Source organism: Mirounga leonina, unplaced genomic scaffold, assembly GCF_011800145.1.
Source record: "Mirounga leonina isolate KUSES-001 unplaced genomic scaffold, KU_Mleo_1.0 Mir_99, whole genome shotgun sequence".
NCBI classification, from domain to species: Eukaryota; Metazoa; Chordata; class Mammalia; order Carnivora; family Phocidae; genus Mirounga; species Mirounga leonina.
The window spans coordinates 6693314-6715297 of record NW_023270971.1 but is presented as its reverse complement, the minus strand read 5'-3'; the positions used below and the strand labels follow the sequence as shown (position 1 = coordinate 6715297).

The 21984-nt window shown below is 46.8% G+C and overlaps 1 protein-coding gene across 1 annotated transcript in view; it reads left to right on the top strand.

The window, feature by feature from the left end:
- The window catches only part of CCDC69 (coiled-coil domain containing 69), a 32631-nt gene extending 11987 nt beyond the window's left edge, over nt 1-20644 (top strand). Inside the window, exons 2-9 of the mRNA XM_034999480.1 lie at nt 990-1059; nt 3562-3668; nt 4178-4265; nt 13903-13976; nt 14953-15054; nt 15554-15673; nt 16572-16669; nt 17375-20644. Coding sequence (XP_034855371.1) covers nt 990-1059; nt 3562-3668; nt 4178-4265; nt 13903-13976; nt 14953-15054; nt 15554-15673; nt 16572-16669; nt 17375-17552 — 837 coding nt within the window. The 3' untranslated portion in view covers nt 17553-20644. The remainder of the gene's footprint in view (nt 1-989; nt 1060-3561; nt 3669-4177; nt 4266-13902; nt 13977-14952; nt 15055-15553; nt 15674-16571; nt 16670-17374) is intronic.
- The last annotated feature ends 1340 nt before the right edge of the window (nt 20645-21984 follow it).

The following is a 21984-nucleotide window of genomic DNA, read 5'->3' as shown; positions in this document are numbered from 1 at the left end:
ACAGTTAATTGAACATTTTCATAGCCTTTCCACAGGCTGACTTATTTTTTTAAGTGTCTCTCTCTTTTTTCTTTTTTTTTAGAGAGGGAGAGAGGGAGGAAGGGCAGAGGGAGAGAGAGAGAATCTTAAGCAGGCTCCACACCCAGCGTGGACCCCTGAGAACGCAGAGCCCAACATGGGACTCTTATCTCATAACCCTGAGATCATGACCTGAGCTGAAATCAAGAGTCGGGTGCTTAACTGACTGAGCCACCCAGGCACCCCCCTCCCCCCATGGCTTGGACTTCTTCTTCTTTTTTTTAATATTTTATTTATTTACTTGAGCTAGAGAGTGAGCAAGAGAGCCAGGGCAGGGGAGCAGAGGGAGAGGGAGAAGCAGGCTCTCCGCTGAGCAGGGAGCCCAATGTGGGGCTCGATCCCAGGACCCTGGGATCATGACCTGAGCCGAAGGCAGACACCTAACCAACTGAGCCACCCAGGTGCCCCCATGGCTTGGACTTCTGATGCTTTGCCCCGAATACAGGGAAGGATCAACTTCCTTGGAAGGAAGTTGTGGTAACCATAGGTCCTGAGAGGAAAGGGTAATTGTCTCTGAACTAGAGGTTGGGAAGTTTCAGCTATAACTGGGGTGAGGGTAATAGCAAAAGGTCTGGCCAAGAGCTGGAAGAAGGAAGAGGTGGGCAGGGAGGGCCTCATGGTTGGTGGCACAAACCACAAAAATCTAAGGAGAGGTCAACCAGTATCAAACTCCCCACTGAGGGTTTCCATGGCAATGATGAGAAATCCTGCTCTGGGAACCCCTTCCCCACAGAGGGAGGGCTGCCTTTGGCTAGTGAGGGAGGGAGCCTAAGTAACTGGATCCAAGGCAAGGTCTGGTATAGCTGGACGTCAGTCCTGTCTTGCCTTTGGAAGGATCCAGCTACAGCATCCATCCTCACATCGACCTCCTACCCTCTACCTTCACCTCAATGTTGTCTCATTTCTTCCAGAGGCGCCAAAAACCAGATCAGCCCCCCAGACCAGAGCCACAGGAACTAGGTCCCCTCAATGGGGACACAGGTGAGTAGCCAGCCCTATAAATGCCCTCCCCACCATCCATGAGGTTTGCTATTTTATCAACAAAGCTGATATTTAATTATCTCATGAGACCTTAAGTAGGTTACATTAATAGCAGTATCATGTCTAAAATCAGGGAGGTGATACTCCTGACCTGTACTTGCCTGTTCCTGGCTACTGATGCCACACCTGGAGGGTTGAGTTTATTTCTGGAAAGTACATTTTCAGGAGAATCCAGAAAAAATGGAAGGAGTACAGTAGAGACAGATCAGGCTGGTGAGAAATCTGGAAACCCAGTCCTGTAAGGAGCAGTTAAAGAAGCAGAGGTTGTTCTACCTGGAAAGAAGATGTTGCAATAAAACAACAGTTCTCTCCAAGTGTCTGAAGTACCCTCATAGAGAAGAAAGATAAGCCTTGTTCAGTGTGACCCAGAGGTCCGTACAAGGGCCTCAAGGTGGCAGAAACAGGCAGGCAGAATTCAGTTCAATCTCAAAGGATTTTTTGTGTGATTGTTGGTTTAAAACCACCAGAGCTACCTAATAATGAAATGAGCGCTCCATCTCGGAAAGTGTTCAGTTACAGACTGGAGACTGGCAGGGCCATTGTAGACGAAGTTTAAGTACCTGATAAGCAATTGGATCAGAATGCAGAGGCTCTGTAATCTGCCTGTGCACAAGAATTACCTGGGGGAACTTCAAAGATACACATTCTGGGCCCCACCGCATACCAACTCAACAAGAGTCTCTGGGAGTGGGGCTGAAGACTCTGTCCTGGTAGTGATGATCTGTCTTTGTTATAAGCTTCTCCCTGGCAGGTGCCAGTCCGGGTACTGGTCTTGTGGACCAACATTTGGGACCCTGAGCCAAATGGTTTGTGAGAGTCTGGGGTTCTCTGAACTTGACCCCTGTGGTTCCCCAGGACCCAGGGCACTGACTTCGCTCCCCCCAACCCCCATCCTGACAGGCAGCCCAGGGCCGGCTTCCTGGCTAGCAGCCCCACTCCTCACCTTTCTCCTCATGCCCTTTGCCAACCCTGTCTATGGCACTCTGTAATAATAATACTAACATCAGTAATAATGCCAACTGGACCAGTAATGCCAACCCCTCTAATGCTTGTCAGGAGCAACGATGACTCTAGAGAGCATTCAGTCAACAATAAGGCACATTTGTTGAGCTATCTCTAAATGCCTGGCACGACACTTCCTGCTTTGTGTGCGTCAGCAGGCAGAGTAAGGTGATAGGAGGGCTTGCCGTGGGATCAGACTGTGCAGGTTCACGGCCCCTCCCCCAACTGTGAGCTGTGTGATCCCGGGCCAGTTGCGTATCTTCTCTGTCCCTCAGTTTCCTCATCTGTGAAATGGGGTTAAACATAGTACCCACCACAGTGGGTTGTTGTGAGGACTGCGTATTCCCTGTGAGGCACCTGGGACAGGGCTGGCATGCTCCTGGGCACAGTAAGCTCTCAGCACTCTTTACCTTACTGGTATTATTTCTGTTGCCATCGTTTCCTGATTTAATCATCTCCACAGCCCTGTGAGCTAGGTATTATTATCCCGATTTCCCACATTGGGTAACTGAGGCACAGAGAGGGCGGGTCGTGCCTTAGGGCACACCCAGAGCCTGTTGGACTCACAGGGGCATTGGCAGGGCCTGTTGTGGAGTCTCCCTAAGCAAGGGCTAGACTTCCTGTTTGCATCTCCTTCCCACTCACAGCAGCCCCTCTGCCTCCAGCTGGGGGGGGGGGCGATGCTAAAGGTCAGGGGTCACACACCCAGCCCCTCACAGGCCCCAGCAGGTAGAGCAGGTGACTGTGGCCGATGGCAGAGCCACGTCCTAGACGAAGCGGGAAGACAGCTGTGCCTCAGCTTCAGCTCCTGGCCTGGCACGAAGGTATACGCTACCAGTTCTTTGGCTTCTTGAAGAAAAGTTGGAAATCTGTATATGAAGTAAAAGTTGCCCAGCAACTATTAAATCTCAGCAAATTCTTTTTACCTTATTATTTTTTTAAGATTTTATTTATTTATTTGACAGACAGAGACACAGCGAGAGCGGAACACAAGCAGCGGGAGTGGGAGAGGGAGAAGCAGGCTTCCTGCTGAACAGGGAGCCCGATGCGGGGCTCGATCCCAGGACCCCGGGATCATGACCTGAGCCGAAGGCAGACGCTTAACGACTGAGCCACCTAGGCGCCCCCCCCCCCCTTTTTTTTTACTTTAGATATCAGTTAGAGCAAATAACACCATTATGGGCTGAGTCCATCCTGTGAGTTACCAGCTCTGCTGTAGACCGTAGGGGGCAGAATGAGACCCCTGGCTTCCGCACTAAGGAGGGTCTCCAAAGCCGGAGAGATGTGAGTGACTGCTGCTGGAGGTTGATCTCCCAACTGAAACCATTCTTGTGGTGGAGACTGGAGTTCTCACCCCTTAGCCCTGGCCTCCCACAGCCTCTCCGCCAGGCCCTGGCCTCACTTCTGCTCTGTGTGAATTTTTTGCTTCCTCGCGTGTAGCCACAGCTGTCCAGCTCTGTGCATCTGAGGAGGCTGAGCCGTGCCAGAAGGAGATAACCAGAATTCTCCAGCAACACAAAGAGGACAGGAAGAAATGGGCACAACAGGTAAGTCCAGGTGACACCCGGCCCTTCTCTCTTCCTCCTGCATAGCTAACCTTGCTCAATGCCAGAATGAGGATCACCTTTGGATTTAGGTGTTCTAAGTATCTCTTACTCCTTTACCAAGAAGGAAGTCCTTTATCTTTTGAATAAATAGTTGTAATTGCTTGCATATAATTCATTATATTCATTGTATGCAGTGAAAGATCAGGAAACACTAACACAGTAGAAAGACTTCCTTCCTGGAGCGGGTGTCAGGATTAAAAGACTCCTACATCCCTTTCTCCTAGACAATTCTCTGGGAGCCCCCTTCTAAGATCTAAAGAAGGCAGGGTCAGCCACACCTGCTGGGTCTTGGAGGTCTTGTGCCCGCTGAGCTCAGGTCGTTCCCGTCCCACAGACAATGGGGTGGAACTCTGATCACCAACCTCTACAAAGCTCCAGGGGTTGGTGTGTGAATAAGCAAGGCTGCGCTGAAGCTCAGTCTCATGCTGCTGGCCACCTCCCGCCCCCAGGTGGAGAAGGAGAGGGAGCTAGAGCTTCGAGAGAAACTGGATGAACAGCGAAGAGTCTTGGAGGGAGAGCATGAGGAGACCCTGCAAGGTAAGGATGGAGATGCTTCCCTAGCAAGGGTGTGGAAGGCTCCTTCTTTTGTCCCCACCTCCTGAGTTCACGGGGGTCTCCCACTGGCCCCCACCTCCTGCCTCTGGCCCCTCCCTCCTACCATTGGCCCCTCCCTCCTATCACTGGCCCCTCCCCCTGCCTCTGGTCCACAAATAGTTGGCTGCTTCAGGGCTGGAGTCTTCAGGGTCCTTGGGACTTGTCCTTTTGGACATGACTTTAAAACTGACACCATGTCATGATCCCAGGGTCCTGGGATTGAGTCCCACATCGGACTCCTTGCTCAGCAAGGAGCCTGCTTCTCCCTCTGCCTGCCTCTGTCTCTCTCTCTCTGATAAATAAATAAAAAATCTTAAAAAAAAAAAAAAAAAAAACCTGACACCATGCTTTGGCTAACCTTAATTGAGAGGGTTTTTTTCCCTTTCCATTTTAAAAGCAAGTCACATTCCTTAAAGGAAATTTGAAAACTCTAGACAAATAGGATAATTTTTAAATATCCATATTCCTTCCCTACAACAATGACAGCTCTTAAAATTTATAGTTAGGTTATTTTTTTCAAATAACTTTTTTTCCTTTTATATGTGATATGACCATCATAAAAATTTAGAACCTATGGGTTAAACAAAATGGTCTTAGAGCATCGTGGTTAGGACCTCAGGCTCTGCAGCCACAGTCCTGGGGTTTGGATCCCAGCTTCACCTCTTCCTCTTACTGGCTGTGTAACCTTGAAGAATTGGGTTAGCTTCGTTCATAGGGTCTTTGTGAGAATTAAATGATTTAATGTACAGATAGATGAATGGGTAGATAAAATTTAGAACAGTGCCTAATATTTCACAAGATACTTAGCAAACAATTATTAGTACTTATTATTTTCTTATTGAGAAAATTAAAATTGTGTGTAATTCCACCCCGAACTAGTCACTGTTACCCCTTTGACATAGATCCCTTTCTTTTTTTTTTTTTTTAAGATTTTATTTATTTGACATAGAGAGAGAGAAATAGCCAGAGAGGGAACACAAGCAGAGGGAGTGGGAGAGGGAGAAGCAGGCTTCCTGCTGAGCAGGGAGCCCAATGCGGGGCTTGATCCCAGGACCCTGGGATCATGACCTGAGCCAAAGGCAGACGCTTAACCAATGGAGCCACCCAGGGGCCCCTAGAGATCCCTTTCATTCTCTGTGTGTGTGTGTGTGTGTGTCTACCTGGGATATTCATCTATACACATACACACACAGACTTTGGGGGGAGGAGATAAATTGTTCTCACTTTGAATTCTATTAACATCTTGTCATTAAACTTCTGTAACATAAGTTTAGTAATTACTCAGCATTCCACTGTCAGCCCTTGTTCATTTAACTGAGCCCCAGTTGGTTAGGCATTTAGGTAATTTCAAACTTTTGCCATTGTTTATAATAGCAATGATACTTACACAGTGAACCCTGTTTTGTAAAATCTTGGCCACATTCATGATTTTATCTTTAGAAACTAGTAGAGTTGGTGTGACAAAGTTTATATATATATATTTTTATTTTGGTAAAATACACATAAGACCATTACCATTAGTGACATTTCGTACATTCAGAGTGCCCTGCATCCCTCACCCCATCCCATTCCAGCACACACTCATCACCCTGAGAGTAAGCCCCATCCCCACCAAGCAGTCACTCCCTGCCCCTCCCCAACCTCCTAGCCCCTGGCAGCCACCAATCCACTCACTGGCCATGGTTTTGTCCATTCTAGACACTCACTAAATGGAATCATGGCATCTGTGACCCCCATGTCCGGCTTCTTCACCCAGCATGAGGTTTGCAGGGCACATCTATGCTGCACTGTACATTTGCACTATGTCTTTTTTTCTCTCCCATTTTAAAAGCTACTCCATCCCTTTTTATGGCAGAGTCATATTCCATTATCGTTGGCATGGACGCACCACACTCTGTTATCCATTCATTAGTTGATGAACACCTGGGCTGCCTCCACCCTTTGGCGATGTGAATAGTGCCACTAGAACGAGCACTTTCGGTTCCCCTGCGTGTACACCCAGCAGTAGAATCACGGGGTCATACAGGAAATCTGTGCTCAACTTTATGAGAGACGGCCAAACGGGCTGCCCCCGCAGCTGCACCATTCTGCATCCCGAGAAGCGACGCCCAAGGGCGCCAATTGCACCACATCCACGCCAACACTTGTTATTTTCCATTGTTGTTGTTACTGTTGCTGTCGTTGCCATCCTAGTGAGGTGTGGAGTGGTATCTCATGGTTTTTTTTATTTGCATTTCCCTAATGCCTAACTGTGCTGAGCATCTTTTCATGTGCTTTTTGGCCATTTGTATATCTTCTTTGGAGAAGGTTATGTGCATTTTTAATGTTACTGAAGCAGACCTAGAAAATGTTATACCGGTGTTTCCGTTAAGCACTGGTATTTGCATGATCTTTCCCGAGAACTATCTTTTAAAAATACAGGTAGGATTTTTTTTTTAAGATAGATAGATTTGAGAGAGAGAGAGAGAGAGAGAGAGAGAGAGAGAGAGAGCACGAGCAGGGAGAGGAGCAGGGGGGAGGGAGTAGGAGGGGGAAAGAATCTCAAGGAGACTCCATGCGGAGCCTGACACAGGGCTCGATCTCAAGACCCTGAGATCATGCCCTGAGCTGAAACCAAGAGTCAGATGATCAATTCACTGAGCCACCCAGGTGCCCCGGTTAGAAATTTTAGATACTGTTCTTTTCATTTAACATTGTTTCCAACATGTTTCCAAATAATTATGCTGCTTGTAAATGTTGATAAAGTTAGACCATTGCATACATGGTTTTCCTTATATCCTGTGAGTCTAGACTTCCAGATTTTAACTGCTGTAAATAACACTGCACTAAACGTCTTTTGCATAAAGATGTGCCCACATTTCACGATATGTCCTTAGATTCCCAGAAATGGAATAACTAGAACAGAGGCCTGAACAATTTTAAGATTCTTGAAACATATTGCAACATTAGCACAAAATGTTTTGGAATGGATTTGAAGCCTGAAGAGCTGTTTTAATTCTACTGTGCTGTGCAGTGTTGGGCCTGTCACTCAACCTCAGCTAAGTTTCTCCATCTCTAGAAGCTACCTTGAATCTCAGGTCACTTTCCATATCTCTAAAATCTATCTTCCCCTTGTCATGAGGCTATGGTAGGAAAACAGCTCTGTTCTCCGTGCATTGCTCTGATACTATTTTTAGTATTATAAAAAAATTGATAAGAAAATTTTCCTCATGTAAAAACCCCAGAGGAGAAGGCACTGCCAGTCTTGAGTTCTTCCCATCAGTCAGCATTCCTTCATAGTTATTTCTAAATCACTTGGCTTATATTAGGTAGTACATAAGTGTGCTTTAAATGAATGAATAAAAGCATAGTGGGAAGGAAAAAATAGGATTTTATGTGTTTGGGGGACAGTACATAGATAACTGGGAGAAGCTAGTGGTGGTTCTTCACCTTTGATGACCCCTTGTTGTCTTTTATTTTCTTTTTGTTTTTATTTTTTAAATTATCATACAGTAGAATTGACTTTTTTTGGCATACAGTTCCATAAATTCTAACACAGGTATACATTCACGTAATCATCACTCTAATCTGATACAAAACAGTTCCAACTCCCCCCCAAATTCTCTCAGGCTATCCTTTTTTGGGTAAGATTTTATTTTATTTTTATTGGAAAGAAAGAGAAAGCTCACGAGCAGGGGAAGGGGCAGAAGGAGAGGAAGAGAGAGAATGCCAAGCAGACTCCGCACTGAGCGAGGAGCCTGACAGGGGGCTCCATCCCACAAGCCCACGATCATAACCTGAGCAGAAACCAAGAGTCAGACGCTTAACTGGCTGAGCCACCCAGGTGCCCCTCAGGCTATCCTGTACTCAACTCCACCCTACTCCAATTCCTGACACCCACTGATTCGTTCCCCATCACTATAGTTTTTTCTTATCAAGGCTGTTTTATAAACAAAGTAATACCTAATTTTTGATCGTGTCCTCTTTTACTCATCGTGGCATCTTTTTTTTTTTTTTAAGATTTTATTTATTGAGAGGGGGGAAGGGGGAGCAGAAGGAGAAGGACAAGCAGGCTCCCCACTGAGCAGGAAGCCAGATGTGGGGTTCCATTCCAGGACTCTGGGATCATGACCTGAACCGAAGTCAGATGCTTAACCAACTGAGCCACCCAGGCGCCCCCTCATCATGATGTCTTTGAGAGTCATCCAAGTTGCGTGTATTAATAGTACGGAGTTTTTTTCTTCACTGCTGAGTTGTATTCCATTGTTTACTCATCCACTTGTAGGACATTTGGGTTGTTTCCAGTTTGAGGTGAATGTGAATAAAGCCTCTTCTGAACCTTCACATACATATTTCTGTGTGTTCATAAATTTCCATTTCTCTTGGGTAAATAATGCAGGACTAGGATGGATAGGCCATATAATAAATATATGTTCAGCTTTATGAGAAATGGGAAATCATTCCTAAGTGGCCATGATTTTGTATTCCCATAAGCGATATAGGAGTTCCACTGTTCCTTCTCACTAAACACTTGCTAATTTTTCTTTTAAATTTTAGCTGTTCTAATTGGTGTGTGGTGATATATCATCATGGGTTTGATCTGCATTTCAGTAATGACTAATGATGTTGACCATTTTTTCTTGTGCTTACTTGCTGTCTCTGTATCATTTGGTCAAACGTCCATTCAAATCTCTTACCCATTAACTAGATTGCTTGTTCTTACTGTTGAGTTTTGAGAGATCTTTATATATTTTGGATGCAAGTCCTTTGTATTTGCAAATATTTTCTCCTAGGCTGTAGGGTTGTTGTTTTTTTTTTCTCATTCTCTTAACAATGTATGTCATAAAGCAAAGCTTTTAATTTTGATAAGTTCCAGTTTATTATTTTTTCTTTCATTCATTATACTTTTGGCATCATATCTTAAAAATTCTATGCTGAACCCCAGGTAACAAAGATCTTCTATGTTGTCTTCCAAAATTTGTATGATTGTAAGTTTTATATTTAGATCTATGACCCATATTATTGTGTGATTTTTCTTCTTTGGACTGTTAATATTGTGGATTACATTGATTTGAGTTTCAAATTTTGAACTAGCCTTGTATTCCTGGCATAAGCTGTACTTGGTCACATTATATTATTCTTTTTTATATATTGCTGAATTCGATTTCCTAATATTTTACTGAAGATGTTTGTGTCTGTGTTCACGAGGGCTGTTGTTCTGTACCATCTGGTTTTAGTTTCAAGGTTTGCTTGCCTCATGGAATGAGTTGAAAACTGTCCCTTCCTCTTTCATTTCTGGAAGAGATTGTATGGAACTGGTATTGTATCATTTTTAAATGTTCAGTAGAATTTGTGAATGAAACCATCTGTTCTCAAACATTTCTTTTCCAGAAAGTATTTAAGTACAAATTCGAATTCTTTTGTAGTTATAGAAATGCCCAACTTATGTATTTTACCTTGGGTGAGTTTTGGTAGTTTGTGGTTTTTCAGGAATTGGTACATTTCATCTCAGTTGTTGAGTGTGTTTGCACAGAATTACTCATAATAATCTCTTACTATTGTTTTAAATATCTTCTACGTCTGTGGTGATATTCCTTCTTAATTCTTGATATTGGTAGTTTGTGTGTTCTCTTTTTTCTTTGTCAGTCTTGCTTAAGGTTTATCAACTTTATTAATCCTTTCCAAAAACCGGCTTTTGGTTTCATTGATGTTTTTCCCAATTTTTTCATTTTCAATCTCATTGATTTCTGTTATCTTTATTTCCTTCTGCTTGCTTGCTTTATATTTAGTTAGCTCTTCTTTTTATGATTTCTTATACTAGGAGCTTAGATTACTGATTGGAGACCTTTCTCCTTTTCTAACAGAAGCATTTAGTGCTATAAATTTCTCCCTAAGCACTGCATTATCTGCATCCAACAGATTGATGTTTTGTATTTTCATTTTTGTTCAGTGCAAAATATTTTCTAGTTTCCCTTGAGACTTCCTTTTTGGCTCATTGAACACTTATAAGTGTTTGGAGATTTATAGTTCTCTTTCTGTGACTGATTTCCAGTTTGATTTCATTATAGTCAGAGAACATAGTTTGTATTTCACTCCTTTTATAAATTGTTAAGGCTTGTTTTATGACTCAGGATATAGTCTATCTTGTGAATGTTTCATGGGCACTTGAAAAAATGTGTATTCTGCTACTGTAAGTTGTAGTTTATAAATTAGTTAAATCAGGGTATTGACAGTGTTCAGTTCTCCAAATTCTTACTGATTTTATGCCTCCTTTTTCTACTGAACGCTGAAGAGTGTTGAAATCCCCTACTATAATTGTGTATATTTGTCTATTTCTCCTTTCAGTTCTGTTAGTTTTTGCTTCATGTATTTCAAAGCTCCTTTGTTAGGTATATAAACATTTAGGATTGTTATGTTTTCTTAGAGAACTGACCTCTTCATCATTACGTAATGTCAACGTCTTTATCCCCGATATTGTTCCTTATTCTTAAGTGTACTTCATCTGAAATGAATATAGCCACCACTGCTTTCCTTTGATTCATGTTGCTTTCTCTACCTTTTTATTTTTAATCTACCTGTGACATATATTTAAAGTGGGTTTCTTGTAAATAGCACATAGTTGGGTATTTTTTTGAAGATCCAGTCTGACAATCTCTGTTTTTTCTTTAGGATGGTTAGACCACTTAGTTTAGTGTCCATATTGATATGGTTGGATGTAGGTCTGTCATTTTTGTATTTGTTTTCTGGTTGTTCTGTTTTTTTATGCCCTACTTTCCTTTCCCTGCTTTTTTTTTTTTTTTTTGGAGTATTTGAACATTTTTTAGTATTCCATTTTAACTTGTCTCTGGTCTTTTTTATTATATCTCTTTGTATAGTTCTTTTTTTATGTGTGATTGCTCTAAGAATTAAAAAATACTTAAGAGTCTACTTAGAATTCACATTTTGCCATTTCCAGGGGGATGTAGAAAGCCTACCATTGGGATGCCTGGGTGGCTCAGTTGGTTGGGCATCTGCCTTCACCTCAGGTCATGATCCTGGGGTCCTGGGATCCAGCCCCACATTGGGCTCCCTGCTCAGTGGGGAGTCTGCTTCTCCCTTGGCCCTCCCCCCTGCTTGTACTCTCTCTCTCAAAAAAATAAATAAAAATCTTTTTAAGCCTACCATCCTGTAGATCCCTATCCTCTCTCCTTTTTGTTGTACTGGTCTTAGGTATTATGTCCACATACATTGAATGCCCCATCAGACTATGTTATACCATTTATAACATTGATTTACCATCAATCATATTTTAAAGAGCACCAGGGGAGAAGAAGACGATGACTAGTCTATTATATTATCCAGGCATTCACCAGTTCTGTTGCTCTTCCTATACTCCTGAAGTTCCGAGCTTCCCTCTGGTATCATTTGCTCTCTCTCTGAAGAATTTCCTTAAGCAGTTCTTTTAGAAAGTCTGCAGATGAGGAATTATCTTAGCATTTCTTCATCTGAGAATGTCTTAGTTTCACTTTCTTTCCTGAGGATATTTTCACTGGCTATAGGATTCTAGATTTACAGTTCTTTTATTTTGGCAGTTTTTATTCCTTATTTATGTTCTTACTCTGTCTAGTCTCCAAGGTTTCTAATAAGAAATCCACAGTCATTCAAACTGCTGTCTCCTCTAAGTAAGGCACCATTTTTCTCTGGGTCAGTTCCAGATATTTTCTTTGTCATTAGTTTTCAGAAATGATGTGTCTGGGTGTGGATTTCTTTGGGTTTCTGCTGTTTGGGGTTCAGTGAGTGTCTTCAGTCTGTAGGTTTATATTTTGCCAGATTTGGGAAGCATTCAACCATTCTCTTTTCAAATACAGTTTCTGTACCACACCGTTTCTCTTCTCTTTCTGAGACTCTGATGCACAAATGTTAGACATTTTTGGATTGTTTTACAGGTCCCTGAGGCTTTGTTCATTTTTTCCCAATCATTTTTCTCTCAGTTGTTCAGGCTGGATAATCTCTATTGATCCATATTCAAGTTCACTGGCTCTTTATCTGTGTCATCGCTATTCTGCTACTGAGCCCACGCAGTGAGGTTTTTTAAATTTCATTTATTACATTTTTTTAGTTCTAAAATTTCCTTTTGGTTCTTTTTAATAGCTACTATATATTTGCCAGGGCTTTCTATTTTTCCATTCTTTTCAAGAGTACTCACCCTTACTTCATGAGGCATTTTTATATCAGCTGTCTTAAAGTCTCTGTTAATAATTCCAACATCTGTAGCATCTCAGTGTTGGCATCTGCCGAATGTCTTTCTCAGCCAAGTTAAGATTTTCCTGCTTCTTTGTATGCTGAGCAATTTCGGATTTGTATGCTGAGCCATTTTGGATTTGTATGCTGGGCCATTTGGATTCATATGCTGAGCAATTTTGTATTATATCCTGAAATATTTGAAAACATGAGATTCTGAGTCTTGTTTAAAACTCTCGGTTTCATGGTACTTCAAATTCTGGTCTTCTTGCCCTGTCTCCCTGCTACCATTTACTTTTCAGAGTCTGCAAATAGCTATTCCACTCATTCTGTCTAGGTTTTATAGCTACATTCAGTGGGACAAACTGTATGGAGTGTACATCCTCTAGCTTACCTGGAATCAGAAACTGTCTTGATAGGCAAATTAAATCCAGCCCATAATTGGAAAAAATTCAGCCTGTAATTTTTATACAGCTGATCTCTTGAATTTTTGACTATCTATCACATTTATACTACTACTGAACATTGTTTTCTCACCACTATGTCACAGGCCCACTGTATACCATATACCCGGGCCTTTGGTCATGTGAAACTTTGTTTTTTCCTGTCCTCTCTGTCCTATTTTCCATCCCATCCATTGATTGGTCACTTTCTAGTTGTCTTCTTTCAGCTGGGACAAGGTTGGAATTTTCCACAAGGAACTCTATAGAGGAGGTAGGATAAGAAACAGAACTATATTGATTTGGGGGGATAATAGCAAATCTGCACAGCACTGCCCGGTCTGGAAAACACTCATGCATCCCTTTCTCATGTCATCCTTGGTCATCCCTTAGAACAACTCATTTCACAGTTGAGGCAGTAGAACGTTTCAATATTTGAAGTGATCTCCTGAAGGTTCCTTAGTTGTGGAAGAAGCAGAACGAGGACAAGGTGGATTTCCTGGCCCCAGATTGAATGTACTTACTGCAGTTTTGTGCCATGGTTTGAGAAATAACGATTTAATGGTTTCAAAGTTTGGGTAACCCAGCTTGCAAAACATCGGCCCTATGCATTTTCATGGCATGGTGAACAAGCTTGCTGCAGGATCTTTGGGTCTTAGCCTCAGTGAGGCGTGGGTGGCTCCCATAATCTGGAAGCTTTCACAGTTCCTCCCAAGATATAATTTGTTTCCATTTCCATGAGCTTTTATTAAATATCTACTATATTTCTGACACAGCTGCAAGCCCAGTATACGAAGGATGAATAAGACCATCCCCAGCCCCCTGGCCCCCATGGGCCCCACCTGATCACCCAGGTTCTCTGGGCCTCATGGGGCCTGCCAGAAGGCTTTAGGGTAAAGTACTTGGGTGTCACAACTCACAGAGATCTCCTTTCCCTACAGTCCTCCAGGCCTCACATGAGCAAGAGAAGGAAGCCCTTACCCACTCCTTCCAGGAGGCCAAGGTGACCCTGCAGGTGAGAGGAGTCTCATGGCCATCTCTGAGGGGGAGGGGAGGACCTGCGGGAAAGCCACCTGGCCTCTACTCAGGTGTGAGGGACAGAGGTGAGTGTCTTCTGTGTATCCAGCCCCTCGAGGTGGTGACTGGGCTATTAGCTCAAGAGGACTTGGTGTGAGATCAGGGTTGGCCTGTTTCTCTGAGGACTGTGGTTGGAGGATCTTGGAGACCCCATGGGCCGGGTACCATGGTGCGACCAGACTGGCAGGTGGATGCACGGGGAGCTGCAGAAGCATGAAGGAAGGCGTCTAAGCCAATTTATCAGGTCAGGGACTTCCCAGAGGGATGAAACCTTAGCTGGAACCTGAAGGATGGGTTGGAATTCTTCCTATGAAGAAGGGTAAGAGGGGTGCCCCAGGTAGGAAAAAAAAAAAAACAGTGTGCTTAAAGACATAGAGAAGAGGGGGAAATATGATTACCTGTGGAACTGAAAGAAGTCTAAGATGTCCTGGGATGAAGAGTATGAGTGGGAGGGAACTGAGGCTGGAGAGGAGGCGAGAGCCCAGTGGTAGGGCCCATGAGCCACATGAAAGGCGTGCTGTATCCTGAAGGTATTGGGCAAGGTTTGGGTGTGGGAAGCTCTTGGGAGGGGAATGTAGGAGGCAAAAATGCACCTGGCAGTGGGAGGACTAAGAGGGAAGACTGGGAAAGTGCAGAGCTCGCCTTGGGTGGGCTTTGAATACCAAGCTAGCACCACCAGCCTTGAACACCCGGACATTGTCCCCGAGGGCACTGGGAGTCATTAAAGGCTTTATGACCAGAGATGGGGCTCATATGCTTCAGGCAGCAGTTAAAGCAAATAAAGCCTGCATTGGTGGGTAGGGCAGAGTAAAGATGGAAGAACCCAAACTGCCCCCTCTGTGGGATGTGCAGAGGTCCACCTCCAGCCTTTATGAACCAGGCTTTGACCATCTCCCTCCCATCCCCTTCTCCAGGAGACCATAGATGGACTGTCCTCACAGCTGGAGGTCTTCCAGGCCAAGATGAAGAGGGTAGAAGAGTCCATTCTGAGCCGAGACTATAAGAAGCACATCCAGGCAGGTGGCAGTACGCCTGGGAGCTTTTCCTTCTCAAATCTCCGGGGAGGTCAGGGCCCGGGCAACAGGAAAGGCCAGGCCCTCTTCAAGGCCAGGGCTAGACCTGACACTCTCACTTTCACAAGGGCCTGGAAGAAACAGGGTCCGTGTGTCACTGAGGGGGCAGGTAAGGCTGAGAGAGAAGCATAGGGGATAGTAAAGTGCTTGGGCTCTGGATTCGGAAGGAACTAGTTACAAAGAGTAACCTACCAGTTAGCATAAACAACTTAACCTCTCTGGGCTACAGTTCCTCATCTATGGTGGGAACAGGGCTTGCCACAGAGGGTATTATTAAGCCAGGAGGAGATCAAGCATATCAAGCTCACCGTGAGCCAAGGGAGGGAAGTGACTTGTGAGAGGCAGACAGTGATTTGGAGGCAGAATGGGAAAGGGGCAGGTAGCCCGTGCCCCTCTCTCTCTGCCTGCTGGTCTGATGCGATCATTCTGGGTCCCTGTCTAGGATTACGGGAGCCCCAGCCTGTTCTGGGAGCAGGAACTGGAGAGCCTACACTTTGTCATCGAGATGAAGAACGAGCGCATTCACGAGCTGGACAAGCGGCTGATCCTCATGGAAACAGTGGTCTGTGCTTAGAAGCAGCTGGGGGGATGTGGCCTCAGGCTTCTCCTTCCTGGGCATTTTCTCTGTAAAGTGTGTGGAGGGAAGGCACTTTGAGGAGGTTCCAGCCTGGGCCACACCTGCTTTGACCTGCCACCCATGGTGGCCCTTGAGACAGCTGAGGCTGGTCTGTGGCCAGTCTGGGTCAAGCAGTGGCCCCTTCTCTCTTGGGCCCTGTGCTTTCTTGGCTACTCCTGTTGTCCTAACTTGGGGGCCACGAGGGCAGGTACCCTGGCTAATCAGGAGGGGCTGGCCGATGTCAGGCAGGGGCTGGGGAGGAAGGCAAGGCTGAAAAATCAGACAGAGAGGAGGCCAGAATCATCAAGGACAGGCCTGGGGAGTGGTGGGCATGGAACACACTGATGGCTTTGTTTACAGGAAAAGGGAGGCCTTGGGAACCTCGGGTGGAATCCAAACAGATTGTGTTACTCCAGAAGAAGTCTCCCTGCTTGTGTATACCACACAACCTCTATTCTAATCCGACCATCTCCGATGTTCCATGTGAATTCTGTTCAGCCATTTCTGTGGAATAGCATAACAGACACATGTAATTTTATTTATATAGATTATATCCTTCTGACTTTGGAGAACCAAAAATATCCTTTCCCTTATGCACCGATGGAGACGTTAGATGGGAGTGGCTGTATTCTTTTGTTACATCTCCTGTGGCAAAATTAAAAATTGGCAGCCCTGTGTTCACTCCTTGGTTATGTTTTTTAAAGTAATCTTACTGCTTCGCGAAATGTAACATCGAGTCCAGAATGAGTCAGTGTTTTCACGACCACAGATAAGAGGGAGGCAATGCCCTCCGTTGTGCCGTGTGCGGTCGGTGGCTTTCTGAGCTCCTTCTGATTTGTTACAGAAAGAAAAAAATCTGATGTTGGAGGAAAAAATCAGCACCCTGCAGCAGGAGAACGAGGACCTCCATGTCCGGGCCCGCAACCAGATGGTTATGTCAAGGTAGCTATCTCCCAGCCTCCTCTCCTCCCATCACCACCGTGGTCCACACTTCCAGTTGGGAGGGTCTCGGAGAACCCAGGGAATGGATTGACAGGCGGGCCCAGGCCTTTCTGGGGAATGTGGTTCCCTCTTTCCTTGAGAGGCAAGAATCCCAACGGACCAGCTCTGCCCAGAAACCTAAGTCTCAGTGCCCTGATTGGTATCTGTCCCCATCCTGGCTGAGTCGACTCCATGGCAAAGCCCAATACAGGAAGAGGGGACAGGAAATTTCTAGCTGGGGTGACCTAATGAATGAATGAATGTACATGAATGAATGAACCTGTTCTAAAGGCTTGGTAAATGAGAGCCAGGATTATGTGTCAGACATAATTCATTGAATTCTTTACATATTATCTCACCTAATCCTCATAATTAGTCAAAGAACTGGTCCACCTAGTATCACTCCCATTTTACAAATGAGGAACCTGAAATTTGGCAGGAGTAAAGAACTTGTTCAAGGTTACCCAGCTAAGTGGTGGGGCAGATCTGAACCCAGAGATGTCTGCCTGTGAGGGCCACGCTCCTCCGTCAAGGGATCCAGGCGGACGACAGGGCCGTGGGGGCCCTGATGCGGGCTGGCGGCCCATCTGAGGAAGGCCTCCTAGAGGACCGGGTTGCTCGGTGCAGCCGCTGACTGGCCACCTGGGCCCCTGTCTGCATCCACAGGCAGCTCTCGGACGACCTGCTTCTCGCCCGCGAGGCCCTGGAGAAGGAGTCCCAGTTGCGGCGACAGCTCCAGCAGGAGAAGGAGGAGCTGCTGTACCGGGTCCTGGGGACTGACGCCTCCCCTGCCTTCCCCCTGGCCTCTGTCACCCCCACCGAGGTCTCCTTCCTCGCCAGCTAGGGCCCAGGGCCTGGGCCCGCCATGACGCCTGTGGTCACAGCTCCCTCTTGAGGACTTACCAGAGAAGACAGCAGGAGCCTCTCGTTCTTTTCCCAGGAAGGGCGGAGGGCAGGGGTGAGGTGGGAGCCAGGGTGTGTGCCCAGGGAGCCCTGGGGGCTTGGGCTGTGCAGGATCACCCATGGGGCTTCGAGGCCCCAGATGCGCCTTCCCTTGAGTTGGCCCAGGGAACAAGCAAGAGGAGTCCTTCCGTCCCTCCCTGTTCTCTCTGTTCAAATCAGGGAAGTCCTGAGCTTTTTCCAGGGGCAGCCAGTGCCGCCGAGGCCCCCTGACAAAGAGAAAACCCCCTGCTCCTGACTCGTTAGCTTCCCCCAGATGTTCTCGCCTCTGCTCAGACCCTCCCTTAGCCTCAGTTTACCACTCCTCTAAAACAGCCAGGGGAACTGCACGAATGATCCTTGAGTCACTACAGTGTCCCATTCTAGGATTATTTAAAGGTCAGACGAGGGGCTGGGGGACAGGAGAGGAAGTGGGCCAAACCCTGAGAACCAACAGGGAAAGGTGGGCAGCTGGAAAGGGGGTCACTGGAGGCCCTTGGGGCTGACGGCGCCAGGGCCCAACTCAGCCAAGGCAAGGGCTGGGCATGACCCAGGGCATGCCACTGCTCCTGGTCCCAGAGTCTGGTCAGCCCAGGGGTTAAGCCAGAGCTCCTCCTCCCTGACCAGTCAAGGCTCACTCCTCAGCCCTCTGGGTCTCTCAGTCTCAGTGCCACCTGGGCACGGGGCCACCTCGTGGGTCTGGGTACACCTAACTGCCAGAGTGGGGAACCTCGTCCCTGTACAGATGAGGAAACCAAGGTGGGGAGTGGGACCCACAAAGCCAGGACTAGGACCTCATCTGTCATCCAGCTCATAGCTTGCTGTGCTTGTTTTTCTCTGCAGGCTCTGGAAAGATCAGATGTATGACTTAGTCTTTCTCTTCCTTCCTCTACCTGCCCCCACCCACTTCCAGGCTCTCTCTTCCTCCTGCTTCCTACCTTTACTCCTTCTACCACGACTGATGCCAGGCGCCAGGACTCCAGAGCCTGGCCCTCAGCTTCCCCATCCATGCAGAGGGGTGGCCAGAGTGAGCAACCTCAGCAGGCCTGTCCAGCCCTGGCCGTCTGTGGACTTATTCTTCTCAGGAAGCTTTGGGTCAGCTGGACACTATAATGAGAACCCCCCCCCCCCCCGCCCAGAGCATTTTAATTCAATGCTCTCACAGACACCTCCCTCCCATCAGCTACCTAAGATTCTTGAAACCAGTTCTTACCCCTCTTCAGCAGCAGAGCAAACTGAGATCACAGGAGTCGAAGGGCCTTGCCTGAGACTCCCCAGCTCCAGCTCCAGGTCCCAGACTAGCAAGTAAGAAAGGTCAATCCAGTAGGACTAAGGTTGTTCCATCATCCCAGACTGCCTTCTTCATTCCCTGGATCTGGTCTTCAGCCATTCCTTGTTCGAGGAGTTCAGATGTGACTCTGTTTCTCCATTTCTCCCCTAGGAGGGCTAGGGGTGTGCTGAGCTGCTTCTCTGGCCATGGGCAAACAGATTATCTATCTGGGAGCCTTGGGGACAGCTCTGGAGTGAAGTACACATGTACCTCTTCATGTAACTTTTCCCAAAGTTTATCTGGGATACACTAGTTCATTGCACATTAATAGGCATGATCAAGAAAAAAATTGATAGCCAAGTAATTTGAGAAACTCTAGATTCAGTCAAGTTAAACAGATCTGCAAAGTGCAGGACTTCTCAGAACCTTTAATATGCTAATGTGAACTGCATATTTCCAAGAAGGAAGCAGAGTATCCAGCATTTTCTATACTCCCTTGACCAACTTCCTACCCCAACCTAAGCACTTCAGGCTGCAGAATGCACTTTAGAAAGATGAGAAGGGCTAGGCTGCAGAACAGGCAAGTTGTGGGGAGCAGGGTTTCCCTCATGTAGCCTATGGCGGAGGCGGGGAGATAAATTGTGGTCACTCCCTCACCCTGCGGCAGACAAGCCATGGAAATTATGGTATTTTATTTATTTGGCCCCTGTGTTTTCCTGGGAGAGGGAGGAGGAGGCTCCTCGCTGAGGACCCCTGCTAGTGGCAGGGACCATTGAGGAGTATGTCCTGGGCCTGAGTGACTTGCCACTGGCTCTGTGCTCCCTCCTGGGGTACTGGTGCCCCACTGGCCCAGCTTTGCCCAGCCCTGGAGTGGGGTCTGATGTTGGAGTGAAGGCTGGCCATCAGAACAGGTCAGGGCTTGGAAGGAGGCTATGAGGTTGATGCAAGGCATAGAAGCAGTGATGGGTGGGCAGAGTATAAGGGGTGAGCGCAAAGGTTCTTTTTGCACTCTTTTGGGAGTGACAACTCCTTGGCCTCAAAAACACCAAGGTTCACACCGTTACCTACCCCTGTTCCTGCCCACTGCTCCACACCAGCATGCCTGCAGCTAGCAAGGGAGCTAGGAAGGGGCAGGGGGAACATGAGGGCTTCTGGTCACATGGACACGGGTGGTGGCAATCCCCGTGCCCTGCAAGTTGGTGGCCTGGCAGGTGTAGATGCCAGAGGCCCCAGCCCGGGCCTCTTCCACATACCGGGTGCTCCCTGCCTCCTGCAGCACCTGGCCCCCTCGGCGAATGACGCTGGCCCACTCGCTGACATAGGGGGGTCGGCCCAACTGCAGGGACAAAAAAATAACTGTCCATCAGCCAGCCCAGGTGTCCTCTCTGACTCAGGCAAATGAGAAGCACTGTGTATTCCGTCAGGGATGGGGACTCGTCCAAGGTCATACATGCAGATCAGAGCACCTGAAAGGCCAGGTTCTTTGTGGCAAATGTGAGCTTCTCAAGTCCCTGAGGAGAAGCTGGGGTCACCTTCCTGACTCAAGGAAATGCAGGAAGTAACTTGACTGGGAGCAGTACCCCCCCCCAGTATGGCACTCTGGTTTTGTGTGGTTGTTAATGGGTGCTACCTCCCCAAGGCGGGGCGGGAGGTGGGGTTCTATTATGAAAATTGTTTGGAAAACACTGAGTCAAGCACAATTAAATTGGAGAGACTCAGAGCACCGAGTCTGTCACGTGTGCATGTGAGTTTTGAATCTCCAAGGCAGGTGATGGTTATAAGAGGCAGTGTTTTCCTAAAAACACTTTTCTTCGGGGTCTGGGGCTGGATTTTTTGGTCTCCCACCATTCCAAGGAATGTGTTTGGGGCAAGGCTATAGCACAGCAAAGCCATGTCTTCCCAACCATGGGTGGGTCCTTTTCCCCTTATTGGGTCTCCGTTTCCATTGTGGACAAGTGGGAGAATGATCCCCCACTCTTCCCCTCCTAAGGCCTCTGGGGAGCTCACCTTCACCATGTCTTTGCTGGTCCAGCCCTCCCTCCAAGGCTCAGATCAAATTCCAGCTCTTCCAAGAAACCCTTTTAGGAATTCCTGCAGTTGTCAGTGCTGGTGCATCTACTCTGTGACCCAGCTGCTCTCCAGGTGTTTGAGGTTATGGGGCCAAGTTCTTTGAGAGGAAGGACCATCACTACCACCTGTCGAGGAACCCCTCTAGGAAGGTCTGGCCCACGGCAGGTGCCCAGGAAACCGTCGCTAAAGGATTTTGTCCATCTCTTATTACACACACACCAGCCATAGGGCCTGAGCACTTGCCCCAGCCCCGTGCTCATGAGATCCGGGCCAGTCCAGCCTCAGCTTGAATGTCACCTCAGAGAAGGCTCCCTGACCACTCTCTCTTAAGAAGACCCTATCACACTGCCCTGTTGTATCGTTGATGTAGCGCTTGGTATTCTCTCCATGATCATGTTCATTCCCCACTGCTTCCTCCCTGGGTAGATTGTAAGCTGGAAGACAGCACAAGTCAGAGGTCTTTTGGCCTCATCCTTGTGGTCTCCGCGCTAAGCACAGTGTCTGGCATGTGGTGGGTGCTCAGTAATTATCGTTGGATAAATTAACGAAGGAACACATTATACACTTTATGCAGTAACCTAAACAAGGAAACTGAGGCCCAGAAAAGGGAAGTGACTTGCCCAGTGTCACTCAGTAGCAGTCCAGCAGTGGGTCCACTCCGCCACAATTGCGCCCGACCCTCATCCTAATTCCTCACTCCCGTGCTCTTGGCCAACACACCATCACCACAGACACACATACGCAGCTTTTTCTTCCCCTCTGCTTACCTTCTGCCCTGGATATTCCCAGATAAAATCCACAGCAATCTCCGGCTCACCCAGAACTGTACAAGTCACACCAAAGTTCTCTCTCAGTTGGACTGATGTGGCTGAAGCTTGGACGGTGGGTGTGGGGGAGGAAGACAGGTCTGCCATGGAAAGATGGGAGAGAAATGGGGACAAACATGTTGAACTGATTGTTAGAACAATTGAATGAAATGAATGGGCGGAATGGTTAC